Here is an 18,674-nt window from a genome sequence, read left to right on the forward strand (position 1 = left end):
CGATTTCCGAGCACATGCTCCCAACTCTACGGATTCATGACGACATGGTGCCACCCACCATATCACTTTGGACCTCGACAACCTCTCACTTCACCAGCCGTACAATGGTGGAGATGATGTGATCATTGCTGATGGTTCCACTCTTCCGATTACGCAAACTGGTTTCACTTCCTTACCTACCACTACTCGCTCTTTAAATTTACAACGAGTTCTCTATGTTCCTAACATACACAAGAATCTCATCTCGGTGTATCGTCTTTGCAATGCTAATCGTGTTTCTGTGGAATTCTTTCCTGCTTCCTTTCAGGTGAAGGATCTCAGCACGGGGGTCCCGTTACTCCACGACAAAACTAAAAACGAGTTGTATGAGTGACCTCTCTCACCATCTCAAGTTGTGGCTATGGTTGCTGCGTCTTCATCAAAGGCTACTCATTCCTCTTGGCACTTCCGTTTGGGACACCCCTCCTCTACTATTTTAAACAAAAAATTTTCCAGTTTTTCTCTTCCCGTTTCTGAACAATCTCACAAGCTTATGTCCTGTTCTGATTGTTTGATCAATAAAAGTCATAAAATACCTTTTTCTCAGTCCACAATCACCTCTTCTCGCCCTCTTGAACATATATACTCTGATGTTTGGAGTTCTCCGATTCCCTCCCTTGATCATTACAAATACTATCTTCTCCTTGTTGATCACTATACTCGATACTCTTGGCTATATCCCCTCAAATAAAAATCACAAGTTAAACCAACATTCATTGCCTTCAAGAATCTGGTAGAGAATCGTTTCCAGGCAAAAATCGGTACCTTCTATTCTGATAATGGAGGTGAGTTTATTGCTTTGCGTGAATTCTTCTCCACTCATGGCATCCCTCATCTAACATCTCCACCGCACACTCCCGAACACAATGGGATCTCAGAGAGGAAACATCGTCACATTGTTGAAATTGGTCTCGCTCTCATGTCTCACGCTTCTGTTCTGAAGACCTACTGGCCATATGGTTTTGCGGCTGCAATTTATTTGATCAACAGAATGCCTACACCGGTTCTTGATCTCCAATCACCATACCAAAAACTTTTTGGCCAGGCTCCTAACTATTACAAGCTTCGAATCTTCGGTTGTTCTTGCTATCCATGGTTGCGCCCCTACACTCACCATAAGCTTGAAGATCGATCCATGGAGTGTGTCTTTCTAGGTTATTCCACTTCTCAGAGTGCATATCTATGTTTGCATAAACCCACTGGTTGTGTGTACACCTCCCGACATGTACAATTTGATGAGCAGCGATTCCCATTCTCTGTTCCTCCGTCGGGAGTCTCCGTCACCGCCACTCACGTGCCCGACACGGTTGTTCACTCGTCCACTCATACAACTCTTTGAGTCTTGCCTCTGGTTCCTCCGTCGCCGACCCTTGACGAGCCTGACTCACCGGTACCGACGCCGCCATCCTCTTCGACAAACTCTCAGGTATCATCTCCGACTCCAACTTCTTCTTCTTCTTCCTCCTCAAATTCTGAGCCCACTTCTCCACAAGAAAATGGGCCTCAAACCTCGGCCCAGTCTCCCCAAACCCAATCCACAAATTCTCCTCCCATCAATTCAGAAAACCCACCAACACAAAGCCCTACTCCAAATCACTCGGCCCAAACTCACACCACACATTCGACTCCTTCACAACACGAACCCGACTCCCGTGACTCCATCTCTTCCACCTCTTCTTCGTCTCCTTCCGCTTCTCCACCTCCACTACAATCACTCCCTTCACCCATCATCCCCGCCAACAATCATTCGATGTCCACACGTGCCAAAGCAGGAATTACCAAACCCAATCCCAAATATTTATACGCTGCAACATTAACAACCGGTGATGATCTTGAGCCACGCACTGTCATTCAGGCCCTCCAAGATAAGCGATGGCGTAACGCGATGGGAACGAAGTTTAATGCTCAGGTCGTTCAGCGCTCTTGGGATCTAGTTCCTCCTCCACCTCCAACAAAAACAAATATTGGCTGTCATTGGATATTCACGAAGAAACACAATGCCGATGGGTCCTTAAATCGATACAAGGCGCGTCTCGTTGCAAAGGGTTACAATCAACGTCCCGGCATTGACTATGCGAAGACTTTCAGCCCGGTGATCAAATCCANCTCTTCGACAAACTCTCAGGTATCATCTCCGACTCCAACTTCTTCTTCTTCTTCCTCCTCAAATTCTGAGCCCACTTCTCCACAAGAAAATGGGCCTCAAACCTCGGCCCAGTCTCCCCAAACCCAATCCACAAATTCTCCTCCCATCAATTCAGAAAACCCACCAACACAAAGCCCTACTCCAAATCACTCGGCCCAAACTCACACCACACATTCGACTCCTTCACAACACGAACCCGACTCCCGTGACTCCATCTCTTCCACCTCTTCTTCGTCTCCTTCCGCTTCTCCACCTCCACTACAATCACTCCCTTCACCCATCATCCCCGCCAACAATCATTCGATGTCCACACGTGCCAAAGCAGGAATTACCAAACCCAATCCCAAATATTTATACGCTGCAACATTAACAACCGGTGATGATCTTGAGCCACGCACCGTCATTCAAGCCCTCCAAGATAAGCGATGGCGTAACGCGATGGGAACGGAGTTTAATGCTCAGGTCGGTCAGCGCTCTTGGGATCTAGTTCCTCCTCCACCTCCAACAAAAACAATTATTGGCTGTCGTTGGATATTCACGAAGAAACACAATGCCGATGGGTCCTTAAATCGATACAAGGCGCGTCTCGTTGCTAAGGGTTACAATCAACGTCCCAACATTGACTATGCGGAGACTTTCAGCCCGGTGATCAAATCCACCACCATTCGTGCTGTCCTTGGAGTTGCGGTGGATCGTTCTTGGTCGATTCGATAGTTAGATGTTAATAACGCATTCCTACAAGGTACATTAACTGATGAGGTTTATATGGTCCAGCCACCAGGTTTTGTAGACAAAGATAAACCAGACCATGTCTGTCGTCTCCGGAAAGCACTCTATGGTCTCAAAGAAGCACCGCGGGCTTGGTATATTGAATTGAAGAATTATTTGGTCAGTGTTGGTTTTCATAATTCTGTCTCCAATACGTCACTTTTTATCTTAAGGAAAGGTCAATCGGTTATTTACATGCTTATCTATGTGGATGATATCTTGGTCACGGGAAATGATATGCGATTGTTACGAGATACACTCGATGCATTGGCAACAAGGTTTTCAGTCAAGGATCATGACGAGTTACATTACTTTCTTGGTATTGAGGCGAAGCGTGTGCCAACGGGTCTTCATTTAAGTCAACGCAAATATATTCTTGATCTATTGACACGCACCAACATGCTCAACTCCAAGCCAGTGACAACGCCAATGGCCACCTTCCCAAAGCTTACACTCAACTCCGACTCACCGTTACCGGATCCAACAGAATATCGGGGTGTTGTGGGGAGTCTGCAATACTTGTCATTTACTCGACCTGATCTCTCTTACGCTGTAAATCGACTCTCTCAGTATATGCATGCCCCTACTACTACTCATTGGCAAGCGGTGAAACGTTTACTCCGTTACTTAGCCGACACGATTTCACATGGCATCTTTCTGCGCAAAGGTAACAACAATTCTCTCCATGCTTATTCGGATGCGGATTGGACAGGTGATAAGGATGACTACACCTCTACAAATGGCTATATTGTGTATCTTGGACAACACCCTATATCGTGGTCTTCAAAGAAGCAACGTGGTGTGGCCAGATCCTCGACTGAAGCAGAGTATCGCTCGGTTGCTAACACATCATCGGAGCTCATATGGATAACATCCTTGTTGGCTGAGCTTGGTATTCAACTCCCACGGGCCCCGGTGATATATTGTGACAATGTTGGGGCAACATATCTATGTGCTAATCCCGTTTTCCATTCTCGAATGAAGCATTTAGCGTTGGATTACCATTTTATACGCAACCAGGTTCAGTCAGGCAGTCTCCGTGTTGTTCACATCTCGACACATGATCAGCTTGCGGATCCCATGACAAAGTCGTTGTCTCGTGCTGCTTTCACAGATTTCTCGAACAAGATTGGAGTTACAAGAGTACCTCCATCTTGAGGGGGTGTATTGAGGATATCTTGATATCAATCATATCAATGATTGATGATATGATTTACGATATGATTGAGTACGTTAAGGTTGTAATTATAGACAGTCGTATATATTAGCATTCATTGTAATGTGATACTCTAGCTCCTATCCCTTGTATAAATACAGATCCTCTCAATGTAATAAAATATCACTTCTACAAATCTCTTTATTGTGTTGGGTAAGACAAACAACCTCAGAAATTTTCTGTAGCTAATAGGCCAATTTAAGTCAGTGAAACTAGATTGACTCTTATGTTAAATCCGCAACTGGGGTTTTTTTCAGTCAAGGAAGTGCTGTCTTGGACATCAGAGAAGGTGGTAACATGATGGTAAGTACTAACTATGCTCAGGCTTTTCTATTTTGAATACTTCAGTGCCGAACTTAGTGTGATTGTTGTTGACATTCGATAGATTGGGATGTTTTGTTTCCAAATTTTCCCCTCTAATATTTGAAGTTGTGTAAGATAGTAATGCATTTTATTGGTCTGTGGGAAATTTGTTTAGCCATGGAAGTCCCGTAACATCATGTTCCTTAATTTCCATTTTTTCATTTGCAGGAATACTATCAATCGACATATAAATTCCTGGAGCTGTCTCCAGATGTGGTGATTCCCATGCTTGGAAGGGTTAATTTGTGGCCGAAACACATGCTTTGTGGATATCTCAAGTATGTATAAGAATATGCTGTTGTGGAAAATCTCATTTTTTTAAAAACCTGTCGATGTTTTAAAGAGGGAACACAATAGTAAAAGGAGTGACCTTGTTTTCCAGGAATCGCAGAAGCAGAGAAGAATCCATCCTAAAGGCTGTTGAAGATGGAGCTCAGACGTTATATGACATAGTTGCCAATGTGTACTCAAGTGTGGATCGCAGACTCTGGTGGGCTGCATCATGGAACGTAAGGCTGCATATCGACAATCTGGCTGTAGAAAACAAGTTACCAGAGGTAAAACTCATTCTTTTTTAAAATCCAAATGCACACAAAAACATGTCTCAAAAACACAACCTTAGTAAGTTCGTAGCAAATTAAGTTACTACCACTCCTTTCACTGCTAATTATGTTGAGTTGGTCCAGGGATTCTCAATCCAGAAGTTCAAAGCAAGTTGCGGACTGCGTTTTGCGATACGGTGGACAACAGGTTATGTCTGTAGCCATATTCCATTCAAGGTTAATAAGCCAGGTTTTATTATGTCACTGATAGCTGCAGGAGCTGGATATTTTCTTCTGTACACATCTAAACGGAAGAACAACCAGATTGAATCTTGATGAGTAAAGTGATAGTAAATCGTATTAAAAGTAGTATATTTGGCAATATACCCTTTTTATGAACTTCGACTTTCATTATTAGAGTAATAAAAACACTCCAGAAAATGGAAAGTTGGCTTTTAACTAGCTCTCTCTCTACTTAAATTAAGGACTTCTAAACTGACGTTTGGATGAATGTGGAAACTTCTCAAAATCATTAATACATAAATATTTTTTAGTTGACATTTTTATTCAGGTAACTGTATATCAGTATTACATTCTAGTGATTTAGATCCTTTTCCCGAGCAAAACATGTCCCAGGTAAATTTGTAGTTACGTAAAACTTTAGATCTTTTTTTTTTTTGTGTGTGTTAGAAAATTTGAAGATTGAGCCTATGTTGAAAGTTGAAACACTATATTCAGTTTATCTAGTTAAAAAAAAAAAAAAATTATTTCCATAATTGATTGGTTCTTCTAAGCCAAATCCAACTCGGAATTTCGGAAATTAAAAATCTCGTGTAACTTATTACTTAACTAAAAAAGAAATAAAAATTAGTGACATTTATTAAAGACCTAAGATAAATATCAAGTTAGCCAAATTATATAGAATCCTATAAACAATTAATATTTCGAAATAAAGTAATTGGTGGAGTATATTAATTTTTGAAAATTGACCTAGTAAAAGTGTAATTAGAAGAAACTGAGAAGAAGAAAACTCCAAAAAAAAAAAAAAAAAAAGGGGAACAAAAGACTTCGACTGTAATTTGGTTAATGAGATTAAACGGTTGAGATGAAAGATAAGAATTAAGAAACAATCCAACGACTAATAAATCACCGTCTAAACTTGAAAAATGGAAATCATACAATACAACCCGGGAAAATGTAAAATCCCCCCAAAGCACATGCGTATGTTAGCGAACGATCTTATAAAATACCGAAAATACCCTCCGATCCAGTATTGATTTCCGAAAAAACTCTCCTTTAACTCTGCCTATATATACAAAAAAGCTTTAGTTAGCCCTCTCCTCCTTCTCTGGCGGTATCATAATAAAAAAAAAAAACACCTAGCCGAGATAATTCTCCGGCGACTCTGAAAAAAAGTTAAAAGATTTTCTTGTGAAAAGTTCTCTGTTTGTGGGTTGGTGGATCGAAATAGAGAAGAGGAAGAAGGAGTGAAATCGATGGTGTTTCCCGGTGAGATGACGACGACGACGGCGACGAGACCTGAGCAAAGATCGAAGACTCTTCACAATTTCCCTTTACCGAACTTATGGGGGAACCAGAGACACCTCAAGTGCATGAAGATCGACTCAAACGGAAACGGCGGCGATCACCACCGACTAAGACGCCGATCTCCTCCTTCGAGATACTCCGATTCGACCCCGTTTCGATTCGATCATCGCCGGAGCAGAAACGCGGCGTTTAAATCTGGTGGAGGAAGCGAGGAAGGGATCGAGGAGTTCAGGGTGAAGCTTATGTCGGATCTGAAGACGGTGAGGGATAAGATCACACAATCCATGTTTAACAAGGACGTAATCGAAGAGGAGAGGGAAGATGAAGAAGAAGAAATCTCCGGTTCCGGTCAAGAGAAGGATGTCTCTCCGACGGTGAAGCCGTGGAATCTTAGGAAACGAAGAGCGGCGGCGTGGAAAGAACCGGTTTCCTATAAGGGAATCGCGATTGAGGAGAAGGTGGTAGTGACGCCGTTGTTGAAAGGAGGAGGAGGCGGAGTGGTCGAAGCGGAGACGATGAAGAAGATGCGTCCTAAGTTCGCTGTGAAGCTATCGAAGAAAGAGATCGAAGAAGATTTCGTTGGGATGTTAGGTCACCGACCACCCCGTCGGCCCAAGAAACGGCCCAGAACTGTTCAGAAAAAACTCGATGTAAGTTTCTCTGATTTGATTGTTTTTTTTTCTTGATTTTTTATTTGAGTGTCTTGTTGACTGATAAAATTTGGATTCTTCTTTTGTTGTATGCAGAGTTTGTTTCCTGGGTTGTATCTGACTGAAGTGACGCTTGATGCATACAAGGTTCCAGAAGAAACCAAGGTATAATCATCATCATTCATCACGGATTTATTCAAAGCATTGGTTTTGAAAGACTCTGATTCTTAAATGTTTGCTTTTTACAGAGATGATGAGGATTGTGTAATTGAAGTCTCCTGTCAATATATTTGAATCTGGAGTTTGAGGGTTAAAGATCTTGGACGCTCCTTCTTCCTTCTTTCTCTTGCTAATTTTCCTTTTTTTTTTTTTTTTTTTTTTTTTTCTTGATTAATTCTTTCTTCCCAAATTGTTCTGAAATAAAAAAAATGTACAAAATGAAAAGTTATTAGGTTCCGGTTGATTAATACATAATAATAATGTTTACTTCTTCATTCAACAAAAAAGGTTTCTTTCTTTCTGAACAAATCTTTACTATTGTAAGCGGAAACAAAAAAAAGTTGTTTTCGTAGGCTATTATAAATAAGGTGTTGTTCTTTCTCAGTCTCAGATTCTTCACATGCGTGTGCTTAATTAGTAGTGTGTGATCTTGATTAATTAGTGAAAGCAGCCTAGATTTGTCTTTGAGTAGTAACATTGATGCACCGACAGAGGCTGAAAACCCAAAGATCTTTTGTGTGAGGGTTTTCATTTAAGACAAGAAAAAGGCTTTTGTCTTTTGTTTCCCTTTCTTTCTCATATATGTACTTCTTCAAAACTGATAAAGGGAACAGGAGTTGTTGTTGTATCATGGTTCAATGTCCAGGAAGATGATGATGATATAATTTACTATGTTTTCCCGCGTTGGCTTTGTTTCCGCTTTATTGAGTTGAGTCTTTTGACTCATTCTTCCGCTGGTTCACTTCTTCCGGTTTGGTTGGTTTAACAAGAACTGCCGTGCTTAACTAGACTCTTTTAATTGTGGTTGACTTTGCTCTATACCTCTATGAATATTCTATGGCTAAACTATAGACTATAGACATAGTTACTTCAACTTTGTAATAATCTGAGAGAAGAGATAATGTGCAATTTGAAACTCAGATCATATATGTTAAGAATTGTGGGCTTTATGTTGGTTCTTTTGGTATTTTAATATAACCAATTATATTTGTATTCGTCACACTTTCGTTTAAAAAATTCAAAATGTACTCTACTTTCTACGGTAACATTTATCAGTCAAGCTGAAAGTTCAAATGAAAAATACCTTCAATTCTCTTTTGCTTCTTGCTCAGCTTAAGGACACGGAGTGATCCATGGCAGAATAGCGCTTCAAGCCTTCAAGACAGGACTAAGCTGAACCTGAACCTTTATTCACTGAATCTGTTCGTCTCTTTTTGGTTAAAATTGAATAAACGAATAATATGGAACTAACATTGAGAGCGAAGATGGTCTTCCGAGTATAAGTGGATGTTTAGGAGAATGTTTTGGGTACTGTGAGGGGGATTGGCTTTCTTCGGAAGCAAGTTATTATTTTGGTTTAGGGTTTTGTTAGGGGAGATGCAGCAATATGCAAAAACAATGAATATGGCATGTGTTATGGAATGTCTTCTTTGAACATCTGACTCAGATTCAAGATCAGCTCCTTGAGTCTCTTTTCTTTCTTAACTACTGCTTTCTCCTTGCTAAAAAATGTAAGAATGAATTGCCAAAAGCCTCGCCTACCAGAAGTTTTTACAAGAACAGTCGCCATTTCGGAAATGATGAAACCTCTTCCTGTCTCTTAAGATTATGTCTCGCTGCACCACCCACGACAAGAACCTGAAGAAATTATGACAGTCTCCACAGGTCCTTAAGTTCTTGAAAACCCTAATGGTTGTTCCCGGAGGAAGTTTCATTAGCCCAAACGCAACCGCAATCTTCTCACTATGAGTAGTCAACATATCTTCCTTGTGACCATCAGACTCTATGTCGTGCAACACAAAGCTCGTGTCTGGTACAAACCCGAGCCTCCTCATCTCTTTACCCAACTCTTGAAGATAGTTATAAACAGCTTCTGCCTCTGGATGCGATGTATCATCCACCAAAAATGTATGCACTTGCGTCTCCACTTCAATCCAACTACAAGCCACTTCCTTTTTTACCCCTCGATCCCGCATTAGTTTACGCACCCTTGCCGCTTCCTCCCACTTGCCAGTAGCTGCATACATGTTAGATAAGAGCATGTAGGTCCCATCATGTTCTGGTATGAGATCAAAGAGTTTGTCTGCAGCGATGATCCCTAGTTCCATGTTTCCATGGACTCTGCAACCAGACAGAAGAGCTTCCCAGATTTCTGCACTAGGTTCAAAAGGTAATGATTTTATTACACTTTCCGCATCAGAGAATTTCCCAGATCGGCAGAGCAAATCTATCAGTCTTGCATAATGATCTGCACCAGGAGGTATACAGTAAATAGTTTCCATCGAATCAAAATACTTCCGTCCCTGTTCTACCAAACCCGCGTGACTACACGCTGTCAAAACTGTAAGCAACGTAATCCGATCAGGTCTTATCCCTTCCTTCAACATCTCCTCATATACATCTACTGCTTCAGAACCATGTCCATGCTGTCCCAGTGCAGCAATCAAAGCATTCCAAGAAACCGAATCCAAACAAGGCATAATTCGAAACACCTGTCGAGCTTCCTCCACAACCCCACATTTCGCATACATTGTAATGAGAGCATTTCCAGCAGATAGGCTTGAGTCAAACCCTATTTTAACCAACTGAGCATGGAACTGTTGCCCATTGCAATACGCTCCCAGCACCGCACATGATTTGATCGCCCCAGAAAACGCGTAATCACAAGGCTCGAAACCTTCTCTCTTCGTACAAGTAAACAACTTCAAACCTTCTTCTCCAAACCCGTTTTCAGCTAACCCTGATATCATTATCATCCAGGTCAAGATATTCTTCTCTTTCATCTCTTTAAAAATCAACTTCGCCTCACCTATGTTCCCAGAACTAACATACCCTGATAACAAAGCGTTCCAAGAAACCAAGTCTTTTGCCGGCATTTTCTCAAAAATGGCTCTTGCCTCATCAAATTTACCGCATTTATAGTACAACGAAACTAACGAATTGTCAAAATGAAACGAGAAATCCTCCCTTCTTAACACATAAGCATGAACTTGCTTTCCCAGCTGAAGCAATCCAGCAGTAGCACAAGCCCTTATAACACTAGGATACGTAAACTCGTCAAGCTCAATTCCTGATGAAACCATACTTCTAACCATCTCCAACGCCTCCTGATACAACCCGCGGTTAACATAACCAGAAATCATAGCATTATAAGCAACCACCTTCATATTCTCGTCCATCACTTCAAGCAACTCTTTCCCTAAATCAAAACAACCATTTTTTACATAACCAGTAATCATAGTCGTCCATGACCTCTCATCTTTCTCAGGAATCTCATCAAACACTTTTCTAGCCGAATGTAACAGAGACGGCGAAGAAGCGCATTTCGAATACACAGACACCAGAGCGTTCGAAACCGAGGTGATAGAACCAGCACCAGACTTCAAAGCTGCAGCATGAAATTGCAGACATTGCTTCTCCTCTTCGACAACTAGCGCTAAAGCAGCGAGAACACTCGCGAAAGTGAAGTTATCGGGTTTGAATCCTTCGTGCTTCATCTTACAAAACAGGTTAACAGCAGAGTAGCCATCATTGTTATGAGAGAAGCCAGTGATCATCGCATTGTAAATCACAGTATCTCGCATACTCACAGGAGTTTCCTCGAACACCCCACGAGCGAGAGTGATGTCACCTGAAGCACAATATCCGGAAACCATGGTGGTGCTAGCGATTTTATCTGGTTCAGAGATTTCGTCGAACAGTTGGCGTGCGTAACGAAGCTCTGATGATTTACAGTAAACATCGATCAAACGGTTGAGTATATGGGCACGTGGCTGGAACCCGAAAGTAATGATATTGGCGTGAACGGCTCGAGCGAGTTGCAAAGACGTTCGTCTGATCGGCAAACATAGGCGGAGACTCGCGGCGTAGCTGTTGGCGATGGCTCGAACAAGGTCTGGATTCGGTTGCATTTCATATTTTATGGTTCGGTTCGATTTTTTTCCAAACTGTACCAAAATTTATCTCCTTTTTATTATATTAAGCCAGCTTCGGTTAAAGTAAACCCAAAGAACCGATTAAATTCGATCTGGTTTAGATGTACAGTATGTCCATTAATTTGGTTACATCTGGTTAAATGTAAAACCGTCAAAGTAATCATCGTCACCTCCCTCCCCCACACGCACACCATTAAACCCTAAAGAGGTCTTTCATCATATCTCATTTCTGTTAATTTTGTCAGTTTCGGCACCATGGTTCTCAAAGACGATAATTCCGAGAAATCTCTCGAGCTCTTCCTCAGCATTGGTTTGGACGAGCGAACAGCGCGCAATACCATTAATAACAACAAAGTCACCGCCAATCTCACCGCCGTTATATACGAGGTGTGTCCTCTCTTCTTCTCCTCCTCCTTCGTTGTGTTCGTTGTCAGTTCTTATTGTATTTGATGAAATTGGAAGGATTGAGTTTTCATTATCGTTTGCGAAAGTTTTGAATTCTGTCAATTTGTTGACTAAATCCAAATTTTGTATGTAATCACAATTCGTAATGTTTTGATTGATGATTTTTACTCCGTTGCATGTATGATTTTGTTGATAATTTGATCTGTTGCCTACTCAATTGGATGATTGAGACAATTTTTTCTTGACGCTTGTCTTTTGTGTACAAGGCTGCTGTCACTGATGGGTGCGATCGAACTACAGGGAATCTATTGTACTCGGTGAGATATATTTCTAATTGAACCTAAATGGCCTTGAGATTTTTTTTGTCGATGCTTATAGGTTGTAACAGTAGGTTGCTATTTTCCTTGGATTTATGTGTAACAATAGGTTGCTACTAAGTACCCTACAAATGCTCTTGTCCATCGTCCTACATTGCTCAAGTACATTGTTACCTCTAAGGTTAGTATATGGCTCCTTGAATTTTATCTGCCAGAGCTTTCCTTTCTTGGGTTAGGGCCTCTTTTGTTAATGGGAAACTAGCGGACGCTTGTTTTAATTTTCTCTGATTGATGAATCTGCAGATTAAAACTCCAGCCCAGTTGGAAGCTGCATTTGCTTTTTTTGCCAATACCGGCCCTGAAGACTTCAAGCTAAATGAATTTGAGGAGGCATGTGGTGTTGGTAAGAACTTTTCTGTTTGCTGTTATGAACATTGATTAGATTTTTTTCTTTAATGCCAATGTGTGTAGGGTTTCTGATTTTTTTCTTTATTAATCCAATGCTTTGAGGTTACAATTTTCTGTGTCTTTCCATGGATTTGGGATGAGATCTTTATTGTCGCTTTGGAACAGGGATTGAAGTTTCCCCTGAAGATATTGAGAAAGCAGTTAAGGAAATCTTTGAAGAGAATAAGAAAACAATATTGGAGCAGCGCTACCGAACTAATGGTTAGTAATTGCTCTACACCTCACTGTCTAAGGCATTAGGTTCATTTTAGGCATATCTATCGTTGCTCTGATTCTATATAATTTTTCACATAACCAGCTTATTCTGTTTCTTTGTTGAATGATGTATGTATGTTATGTAGTGGGTGAATTATTTGGGCATGTCCGGAAATGTTTGCCGTGGGCGGATCCTAAGATTGTAAAGGTGCGTTAACTTTTTCAGCACCCTGACTTCTCTTGAAGCCACAAACGATATTGTAGTTTTCTTATCCACTCTTATGTGTCTGCTATAGAAACTTATAGATGATAAGATGTATGAATTGCTTGGTGAGAAAACCGCAGCTGATAATGAAAAACCTACAAAAAAGAAGGAGAAGAAGGAGAAGCCTGCCAAAAACGAGGTGATTGTAGGTTTCATTTGAATGTGTTTTCTGTTGTGTATATTGTGATTTTAATTCTTCATTGTGGCTTATCTGTAGGAAAAGAAAGCTGTTGTGGAGGCTACCCCAGAGCCATCTGAAGAGGAGCTTAATCCCTATTCTGTATTCCCTCAGCCAGAGCAAAATTTTATGGTAACATCCGCTTTTAGCTTATTTATGCTCATTTATTCTACTGGATTTTCAGTTTCACGTTCTACACATCTGAAACGTCTTCCATTGATAATCATACATCCGGAGGTTGATTCAGTGATGCAATACTAGGATACGTATGACGTGTATTGCTTGCCTTTCTTTGTGGTGATCTGGAACAAACTTCTTATAACATGTTTGACCTTAAATTATCATTCTTTTCATGGGTGAATATATAGCTAGCATATGTTTACGTAACATATGCTTATTTATCTTCTCAGGTTCATACAGAAGTGTTTTTCAGTGGTGGCTCTGTGCTCAGATGTAGCAATTCAAAAAAAGTTCTTGACAAACATCTCAAGGTGACTGGGGGAAAAGTTTATACTCGTTTTCCCCCTGAACCAAATGGTTATCTACATATTGGACATGCCAAGGTAAAATTATACATGATATGAGGTTTTTTGTTTATCTTGCATGATAGAGTATAATTGGTATGGGCTACGGTTTTATGTTCATTCCATTTGCTTGTACTTTCAGGCTATGTTTGTTGATTTTGGCCTTGCAAAGGAGCGAGGGGGCTGCTGTTATCTAAGGTAAAAGTTCTTCTTTGCGTTTACTTTAGTTTCTTACATCTTTACTTTTCTATAACAATTCTTGTTTCTTCTGTAAGGACAATGTTTAGAATTCCTTGTAAATCTGATTTTCAGGTATGATGATACAAATCCTGAGGCAGAGAAGGAAGAGTATATTAATCACATTGAAGAAATTGTCAAGTGGATGGGTTGGGAACCCTTCAAGGTATTGTCAAGTATTTTGCACTGATAGCTTATTGTTATTATTAATTATTGTGTTTACATTCGTCTGACATTCACCACTGTTTCTAGATTACATACACCAGTGATTATTTCCAAGAACTGTATGATTTGGCAGTGGAGTTGATTCGGAGAGGTCATGCTTATGTTGATCATCAGGTCAAACAATTTAAACTCTGTTAAATGGATTCCTGTTGCTTTCCCAATTAATTGCGATTATTTTGCTCTAGTAGTGCAACAATTCCACACATTAAACTTATCCTGTCAAATTGTTTTCATATTTTCAGACTGGCGAGGAGATAAAAGAGTACAGAGAGAAGAAAATGAACAGCCCCTGGAGGGACAGGCCTGTTGAAGAATCTCTAAAACTTTTTGACGAAATGAGACGAGGAATGATTGAGGAGGGGAAGGCAACACTAAGAATGAAGCAAGATATGCAGAGTGACAATTTTAATATGTATGACCTTATTGCTTATCGAATAAAGGCAAGTGAAACTAAAATCATCTCTGGTTAGATATAAGAGGCTCTCTCCCGTCTTTTGCTGTCTAACTTGTTTATATGCTTTGCAGTTCGCACCTCATCCTAAGGCTGGTGACAAATGGTGTATCTATCCGAGCTATGATTATGCCCACTGCACCGTTGATTCTCTTGAGAATATAACGCATTCGGTATGTCCCTTTCTCGGTCTTTCGGCTATTTGCAGCATGAATTTGTATCATTGACGGCTGCATTTTGTGACCCACTATTTTACTTTCAGTTTTGAAAATCCCTTCTGTATCCAAAGCATCTGCTGTTCTTAAAACTATCTTTGTGGTTTTGACCGTTTTTTATCTGCATAATTGTAGCTCTGTACTCTTGAATTTGAGACCCGGCGTGCTTCATACTACTGGCTATTGCATTCCCTGGATCTCTACATGCCATATGTATGGGAATATTCACGGTTGAATGTCACAAACACTGTAATGTCCAAGCGTAAGGTTCGTAAAATACTCAACTTGCCTGTGAACAACGTAATGTATTTTTATGCTGAGATTCATGCTGCTTGTATCATTTTTTTTCTCTGCTGCAGTTGAATTATATCGTGACAAACAAGTATGTAGATGGTTGGGATGATCCACGTCTTTTGACACTTGCTGGTTTGAGGCGGAGAGGTGTGACTTCAACTGCGATTAATGCATTTGTACGAGGAAATGGAATTACCAGAAGGTTTGCTATATCTTAATTTACTTGATACTGCTTGGCTTATGTCAATTATCTTTGTTAAATTTGCTCTATTGTTCTATGTTTAAGTGATGGTAGCATGATACATGTGAGTCGTCTTGAGCATCAGATTAGAGAGGAGTTGAATAAAACAGCTCCTCGCACCATGGTGGTGCTTAATCCTCTTAAGGTTGTCATCACCAATTTGGAATCAGACAAGGTTATGGAGCTTGATGCCAAGAGATGGCCTGATGCTCAGAACGATGATCCCTCAGCATTCTACAAGGTAAACTCTGTTACACATAGACTAGATTTCTACACACAATGGAACATCTTTCTGTTTTCTTGATCTTGTTTTCTTTGGTTGTTGATCTAGGTTCCGTTCTCCAGAGTTATATACATTGACCAATCTGACTTCCGAATGAAGGATTCAAAAGATTATTATGGGTTTGCCCCTGGTAAATCTGTATTGCTAAGGTATAGAAAGGGATGCTATGCTTCAGTATTACTTTTTTTTGGATATGATTCATTTGTGACTAAATGTGCTTCCTGCTGTTTGCAGATACGCTTTCCCAATTAAGTGCACCAATGTTGTCTTTGCTGATGACAATGAAACAGTTTGTGAGATTCATGCGGAATATGACCCTGAGAAAAAGTCAAAGCCAAAGGTTCTTTTCTTTAGCCATCTTTATAATTTCTGCAATTTTGTGGCTCTTCCTAACGGTTACTTTTGATCTGTAGGGGGTTCTACAATGGGTAGGTGAATCTTCCCCAGGAAAAGAGCCCTTAAAGGTTGAAGTCCGATTATTTGAGAAACTCTTCAACTCCGAGGTATAATATAATATTGTTCTCTAGCTTTTTATAGTTACAAAGATTGTTCCCTAAAGCTGAATTGTATCTAATAATAACAGAACCCTGCTGAACTAAATGACGATTGGCTCACTGACATTAACCCGAACTCCAAAGTGGTAGTTTCTGGTGCCTATGCTGTGTCAACCCTTAAAGATGCTGCGGTCGGGGACACATTCCAATTCGAGAGGCTAGGTATTTTCAGTTTCAAAATTATAGGAAGTGCTTGCAATTCTAGATGAAGAGACACGATAGAGATTTTTAACCACAACTTGTGATGCATTAGGTTATTATGCGGTGGACAAGGACTCTGAGCCAGGAAAGCTTGTGTTTAACCGGACAGTCACACTCAGGGACAGCTACGGTAAAGGTGGAAAGTAAAATACTCCACCCATATTAACGCTGTGTTGGTCAAAACTCCCCCAAAAAGGCGTTTTATAACAAAACAGTACATGAAATGGTTTGGTTTGACACGCACATTGTGCAACAGTTAGTTTTTTTCTTCTTCTTGAATGGTCAAAAACAATACAATTCCATGTTGTTATCTTTTGAAAGATATTATCTTCAGATTACAGATGTCAAACTAGTGTGCCAGATGGAATTTTATTATTAGCGTGTTTATGAATTGTACTGAAAATCGAAAAAAGCACTGCTTTGATGGGATTGTGACCAGTTTCAACGTGCATTGCTACTCAATATCCCACACATCATTTCAGTTCGTTATCCTCTTCACCAGACTAGTGAATTCATTCCTATGGAAAGCACATTTTTAACTGCTTTTTGAATAATAATAATAATAATAATAATAATACACAAAGAATCAAAAAGTTGTAAAGGAAGAAGATGAATATTAGGGATTAAGGAATAGGTGCTTTTACGATAAGGGCGATACGTTAGTGATAAAACTTTAGGATGGATACACTATACAGTCGATTAGAATGTTTCATCCATTTTTTTTTTCTTTTGGTATATCGAATGTGTTGGACAATTGTTTTGCTGAAAGACGCCAATTCCAGCATGGACTATGTCTGTCTACAATATGTGATTGTGAAGATACACATACGTACACGAATACTAGTGAAGCTTTGTTTTTATGTTTGATTTAAGCTTTGTTTTATTTACTATTGGATATGTTTACCGAAGAGAATGGAGAAACCATTGTTAAATTTGGGTTTATCTTGGGCTTCCAACTAAAATCCAATTGGCAATTAGTAGATTGGCCTAACCTTTTATATTTTAATGATAGTTTTATCAAACTTCACATGCGGGACTTGGATTATATCCCAACAATCTCCCCTTCAAACCAAGGACCACATGTGGAATATTAACACGCCTCTTCGAGATGATACCTCCATCCCGAACCGATCCCACTTGGACCGATAATAAACCCCTTTTTTGGCCCATTATTCGGATTAACAAGAGGCATGTTCGTATCCACTTTTTTAGGTCCACTAGAATTTTAACTTTGGGCTCTGATACCATGTTAAATTTGAGTTTATCTTGGGGTTCCAACTAAAAACCAATTGACAATTAGTAGATTGGCCCTAACCCTTTATATTTTAATAATAGTTTTATCTTGAAATGTGAGACTTGGATTATATGCCAACAATCATTACCACACCAAATCAAAATCTTAATAAAAAAAGCATGTGTAAAAACTAACTTTCTCTTATAAAAAGCATGTGTAAAACGTTTTTTACTCATGACCTGCAAGGTTTATTTACTTTTGAAAATAACAAGTCTTGTTATTTTACCTTTTTTACTTTCCGAGATGAAACTAACAAGTCTTGTTTATTTACTTCTTTTTTTTCTTTTTTCTTTTTCTGAAATCATGTGTTCTATAATAAAAAAAAAAACACATGTGTACGTCCGATTTAAAAAATGATAGCTGGAGTATATTGAAGTCCACGGTTCGGTGATTATGGGTTTTACTGGAGGTGTGACTGAGTGATTTGTGCCAAAACTTTACTGTTTCTTGAACCACATTTGAGTCAGGTGTTTGTGCATGCATGTTGATAATTACAACGTCATTCGTTGGTCAATAAATTTGACTGGTTACTATTCCAATAATACCTACCAATAAAAAAAGAACATACGACTCTCCAACAACATTATTGAACAACTTATATAATTTGACCATCTAACAGTTTATGGCCAATTAATTTCTCAAATTTCCATTTTTGTTGGGTTGCCCGGAATAACCGGTCGTCATTTTGTACTAGACTTATACAAGGGGTGAAGATGATATACAATCGATACACGTGTAAACCGATTGACAAATTAAACGACCCTTAACCGATTTTCTCACTTTTGTCCCTGTGGTACACGTAAAAGATAAATTATAGAGAGAGGTAGCTTAGTCGTTCTTGATCTAAGGAGGTTGCCGAAGACAAGAAAAAAATATAACTAAAATGCAATTTTCTAGTTAA

General features: G+C 39.8%; 3 protein-coding genes and 1 pseudogene across 3 annotated transcripts; 3 read left to right on the top strand and 1 right to left on the bottom strand.

Moving 5' to 3' along the window:
- Window positions 1-5,436, top strand: part of LOC104776708 — a 10,012-nt pseudogene extending 4,576 nt beyond the window's left edge.
- Window positions 6,361-7,766, top strand: LOC104776709. The gene is made up of 3 exons (XM_010500816.2): window positions 6,361-7,272; window positions 7,369-7,437; window positions 7,521-7,766. Exons 1-3 carry the CDS (start codon window positions 6,571-6,573, stop codon window positions 7,524-7,526), a joined length of 777 nt encoding a protein of 258 aa, XP_010499118.1. The 5' UTR covers window positions 6,361-6,570; the 3' UTR covers window positions 7,527-7,766.
- LOC104776710 (pentatricopeptide repeat-containing protein At1g25360-like) lies at window positions 8,465-11,434 on the bottom strand. The gene has a single exon (XM_010500817.2). It carries the CDS (start codon window positions 11,400-11,402, stop codon window positions 9,030-9,032), a length of 2,373 nt encoding a protein of 790 aa, XP_010499119.1. The 5' UTR covers window positions 11,403-11,434; the 3' UTR covers window positions 8,465-9,029.
- On the top strand, window positions 11,606-16,870 carry LOC104776711 (glutamine--tRNA ligase, cytoplasmic-like). The gene is made up of 22 exons (XM_010500818.2): window positions 11,606-11,813; window positions 12,098-12,148; window positions 12,258-12,329; window positions 12,452-12,551; window positions 12,722-12,817; window positions 12,958-13,019; window positions 13,108-13,215; window positions 13,294-13,386; window positions 13,665-13,817; window positions 13,921-13,976; window positions 14,091-14,181; window positions 14,268-14,354; window positions 14,483-14,680; window positions 14,766-14,864; window positions 15,042-15,173; window positions 15,266-15,402; window positions 15,487-15,682; window positions 15,773-15,873; window positions 15,959-16,064; window positions 16,138-16,227; window positions 16,308-16,440; window positions 16,532-16,870. The coding sequence occupies exons 1-22, from the start codon at window positions 11,682-11,684 to the stop codon at window positions 16,624-16,626; spliced, it is 2,388 nt and encodes a 795-aa protein (XP_010499120.1). The 5' UTR covers window positions 11,606-11,681; the 3' UTR covers window positions 16,627-16,870.

Source organism: Camelina sativa, chromosome 3 (genome assembly GCF_000633955.1).
Source record: "Camelina sativa cultivar DH55 chromosome 3, Cs, whole genome shotgun sequence".
Lineage (NCBI taxonomy): Eukaryota > Viridiplantae > Streptophyta > Magnoliopsida > Brassicales > Brassicaceae > Camelina > Camelina sativa.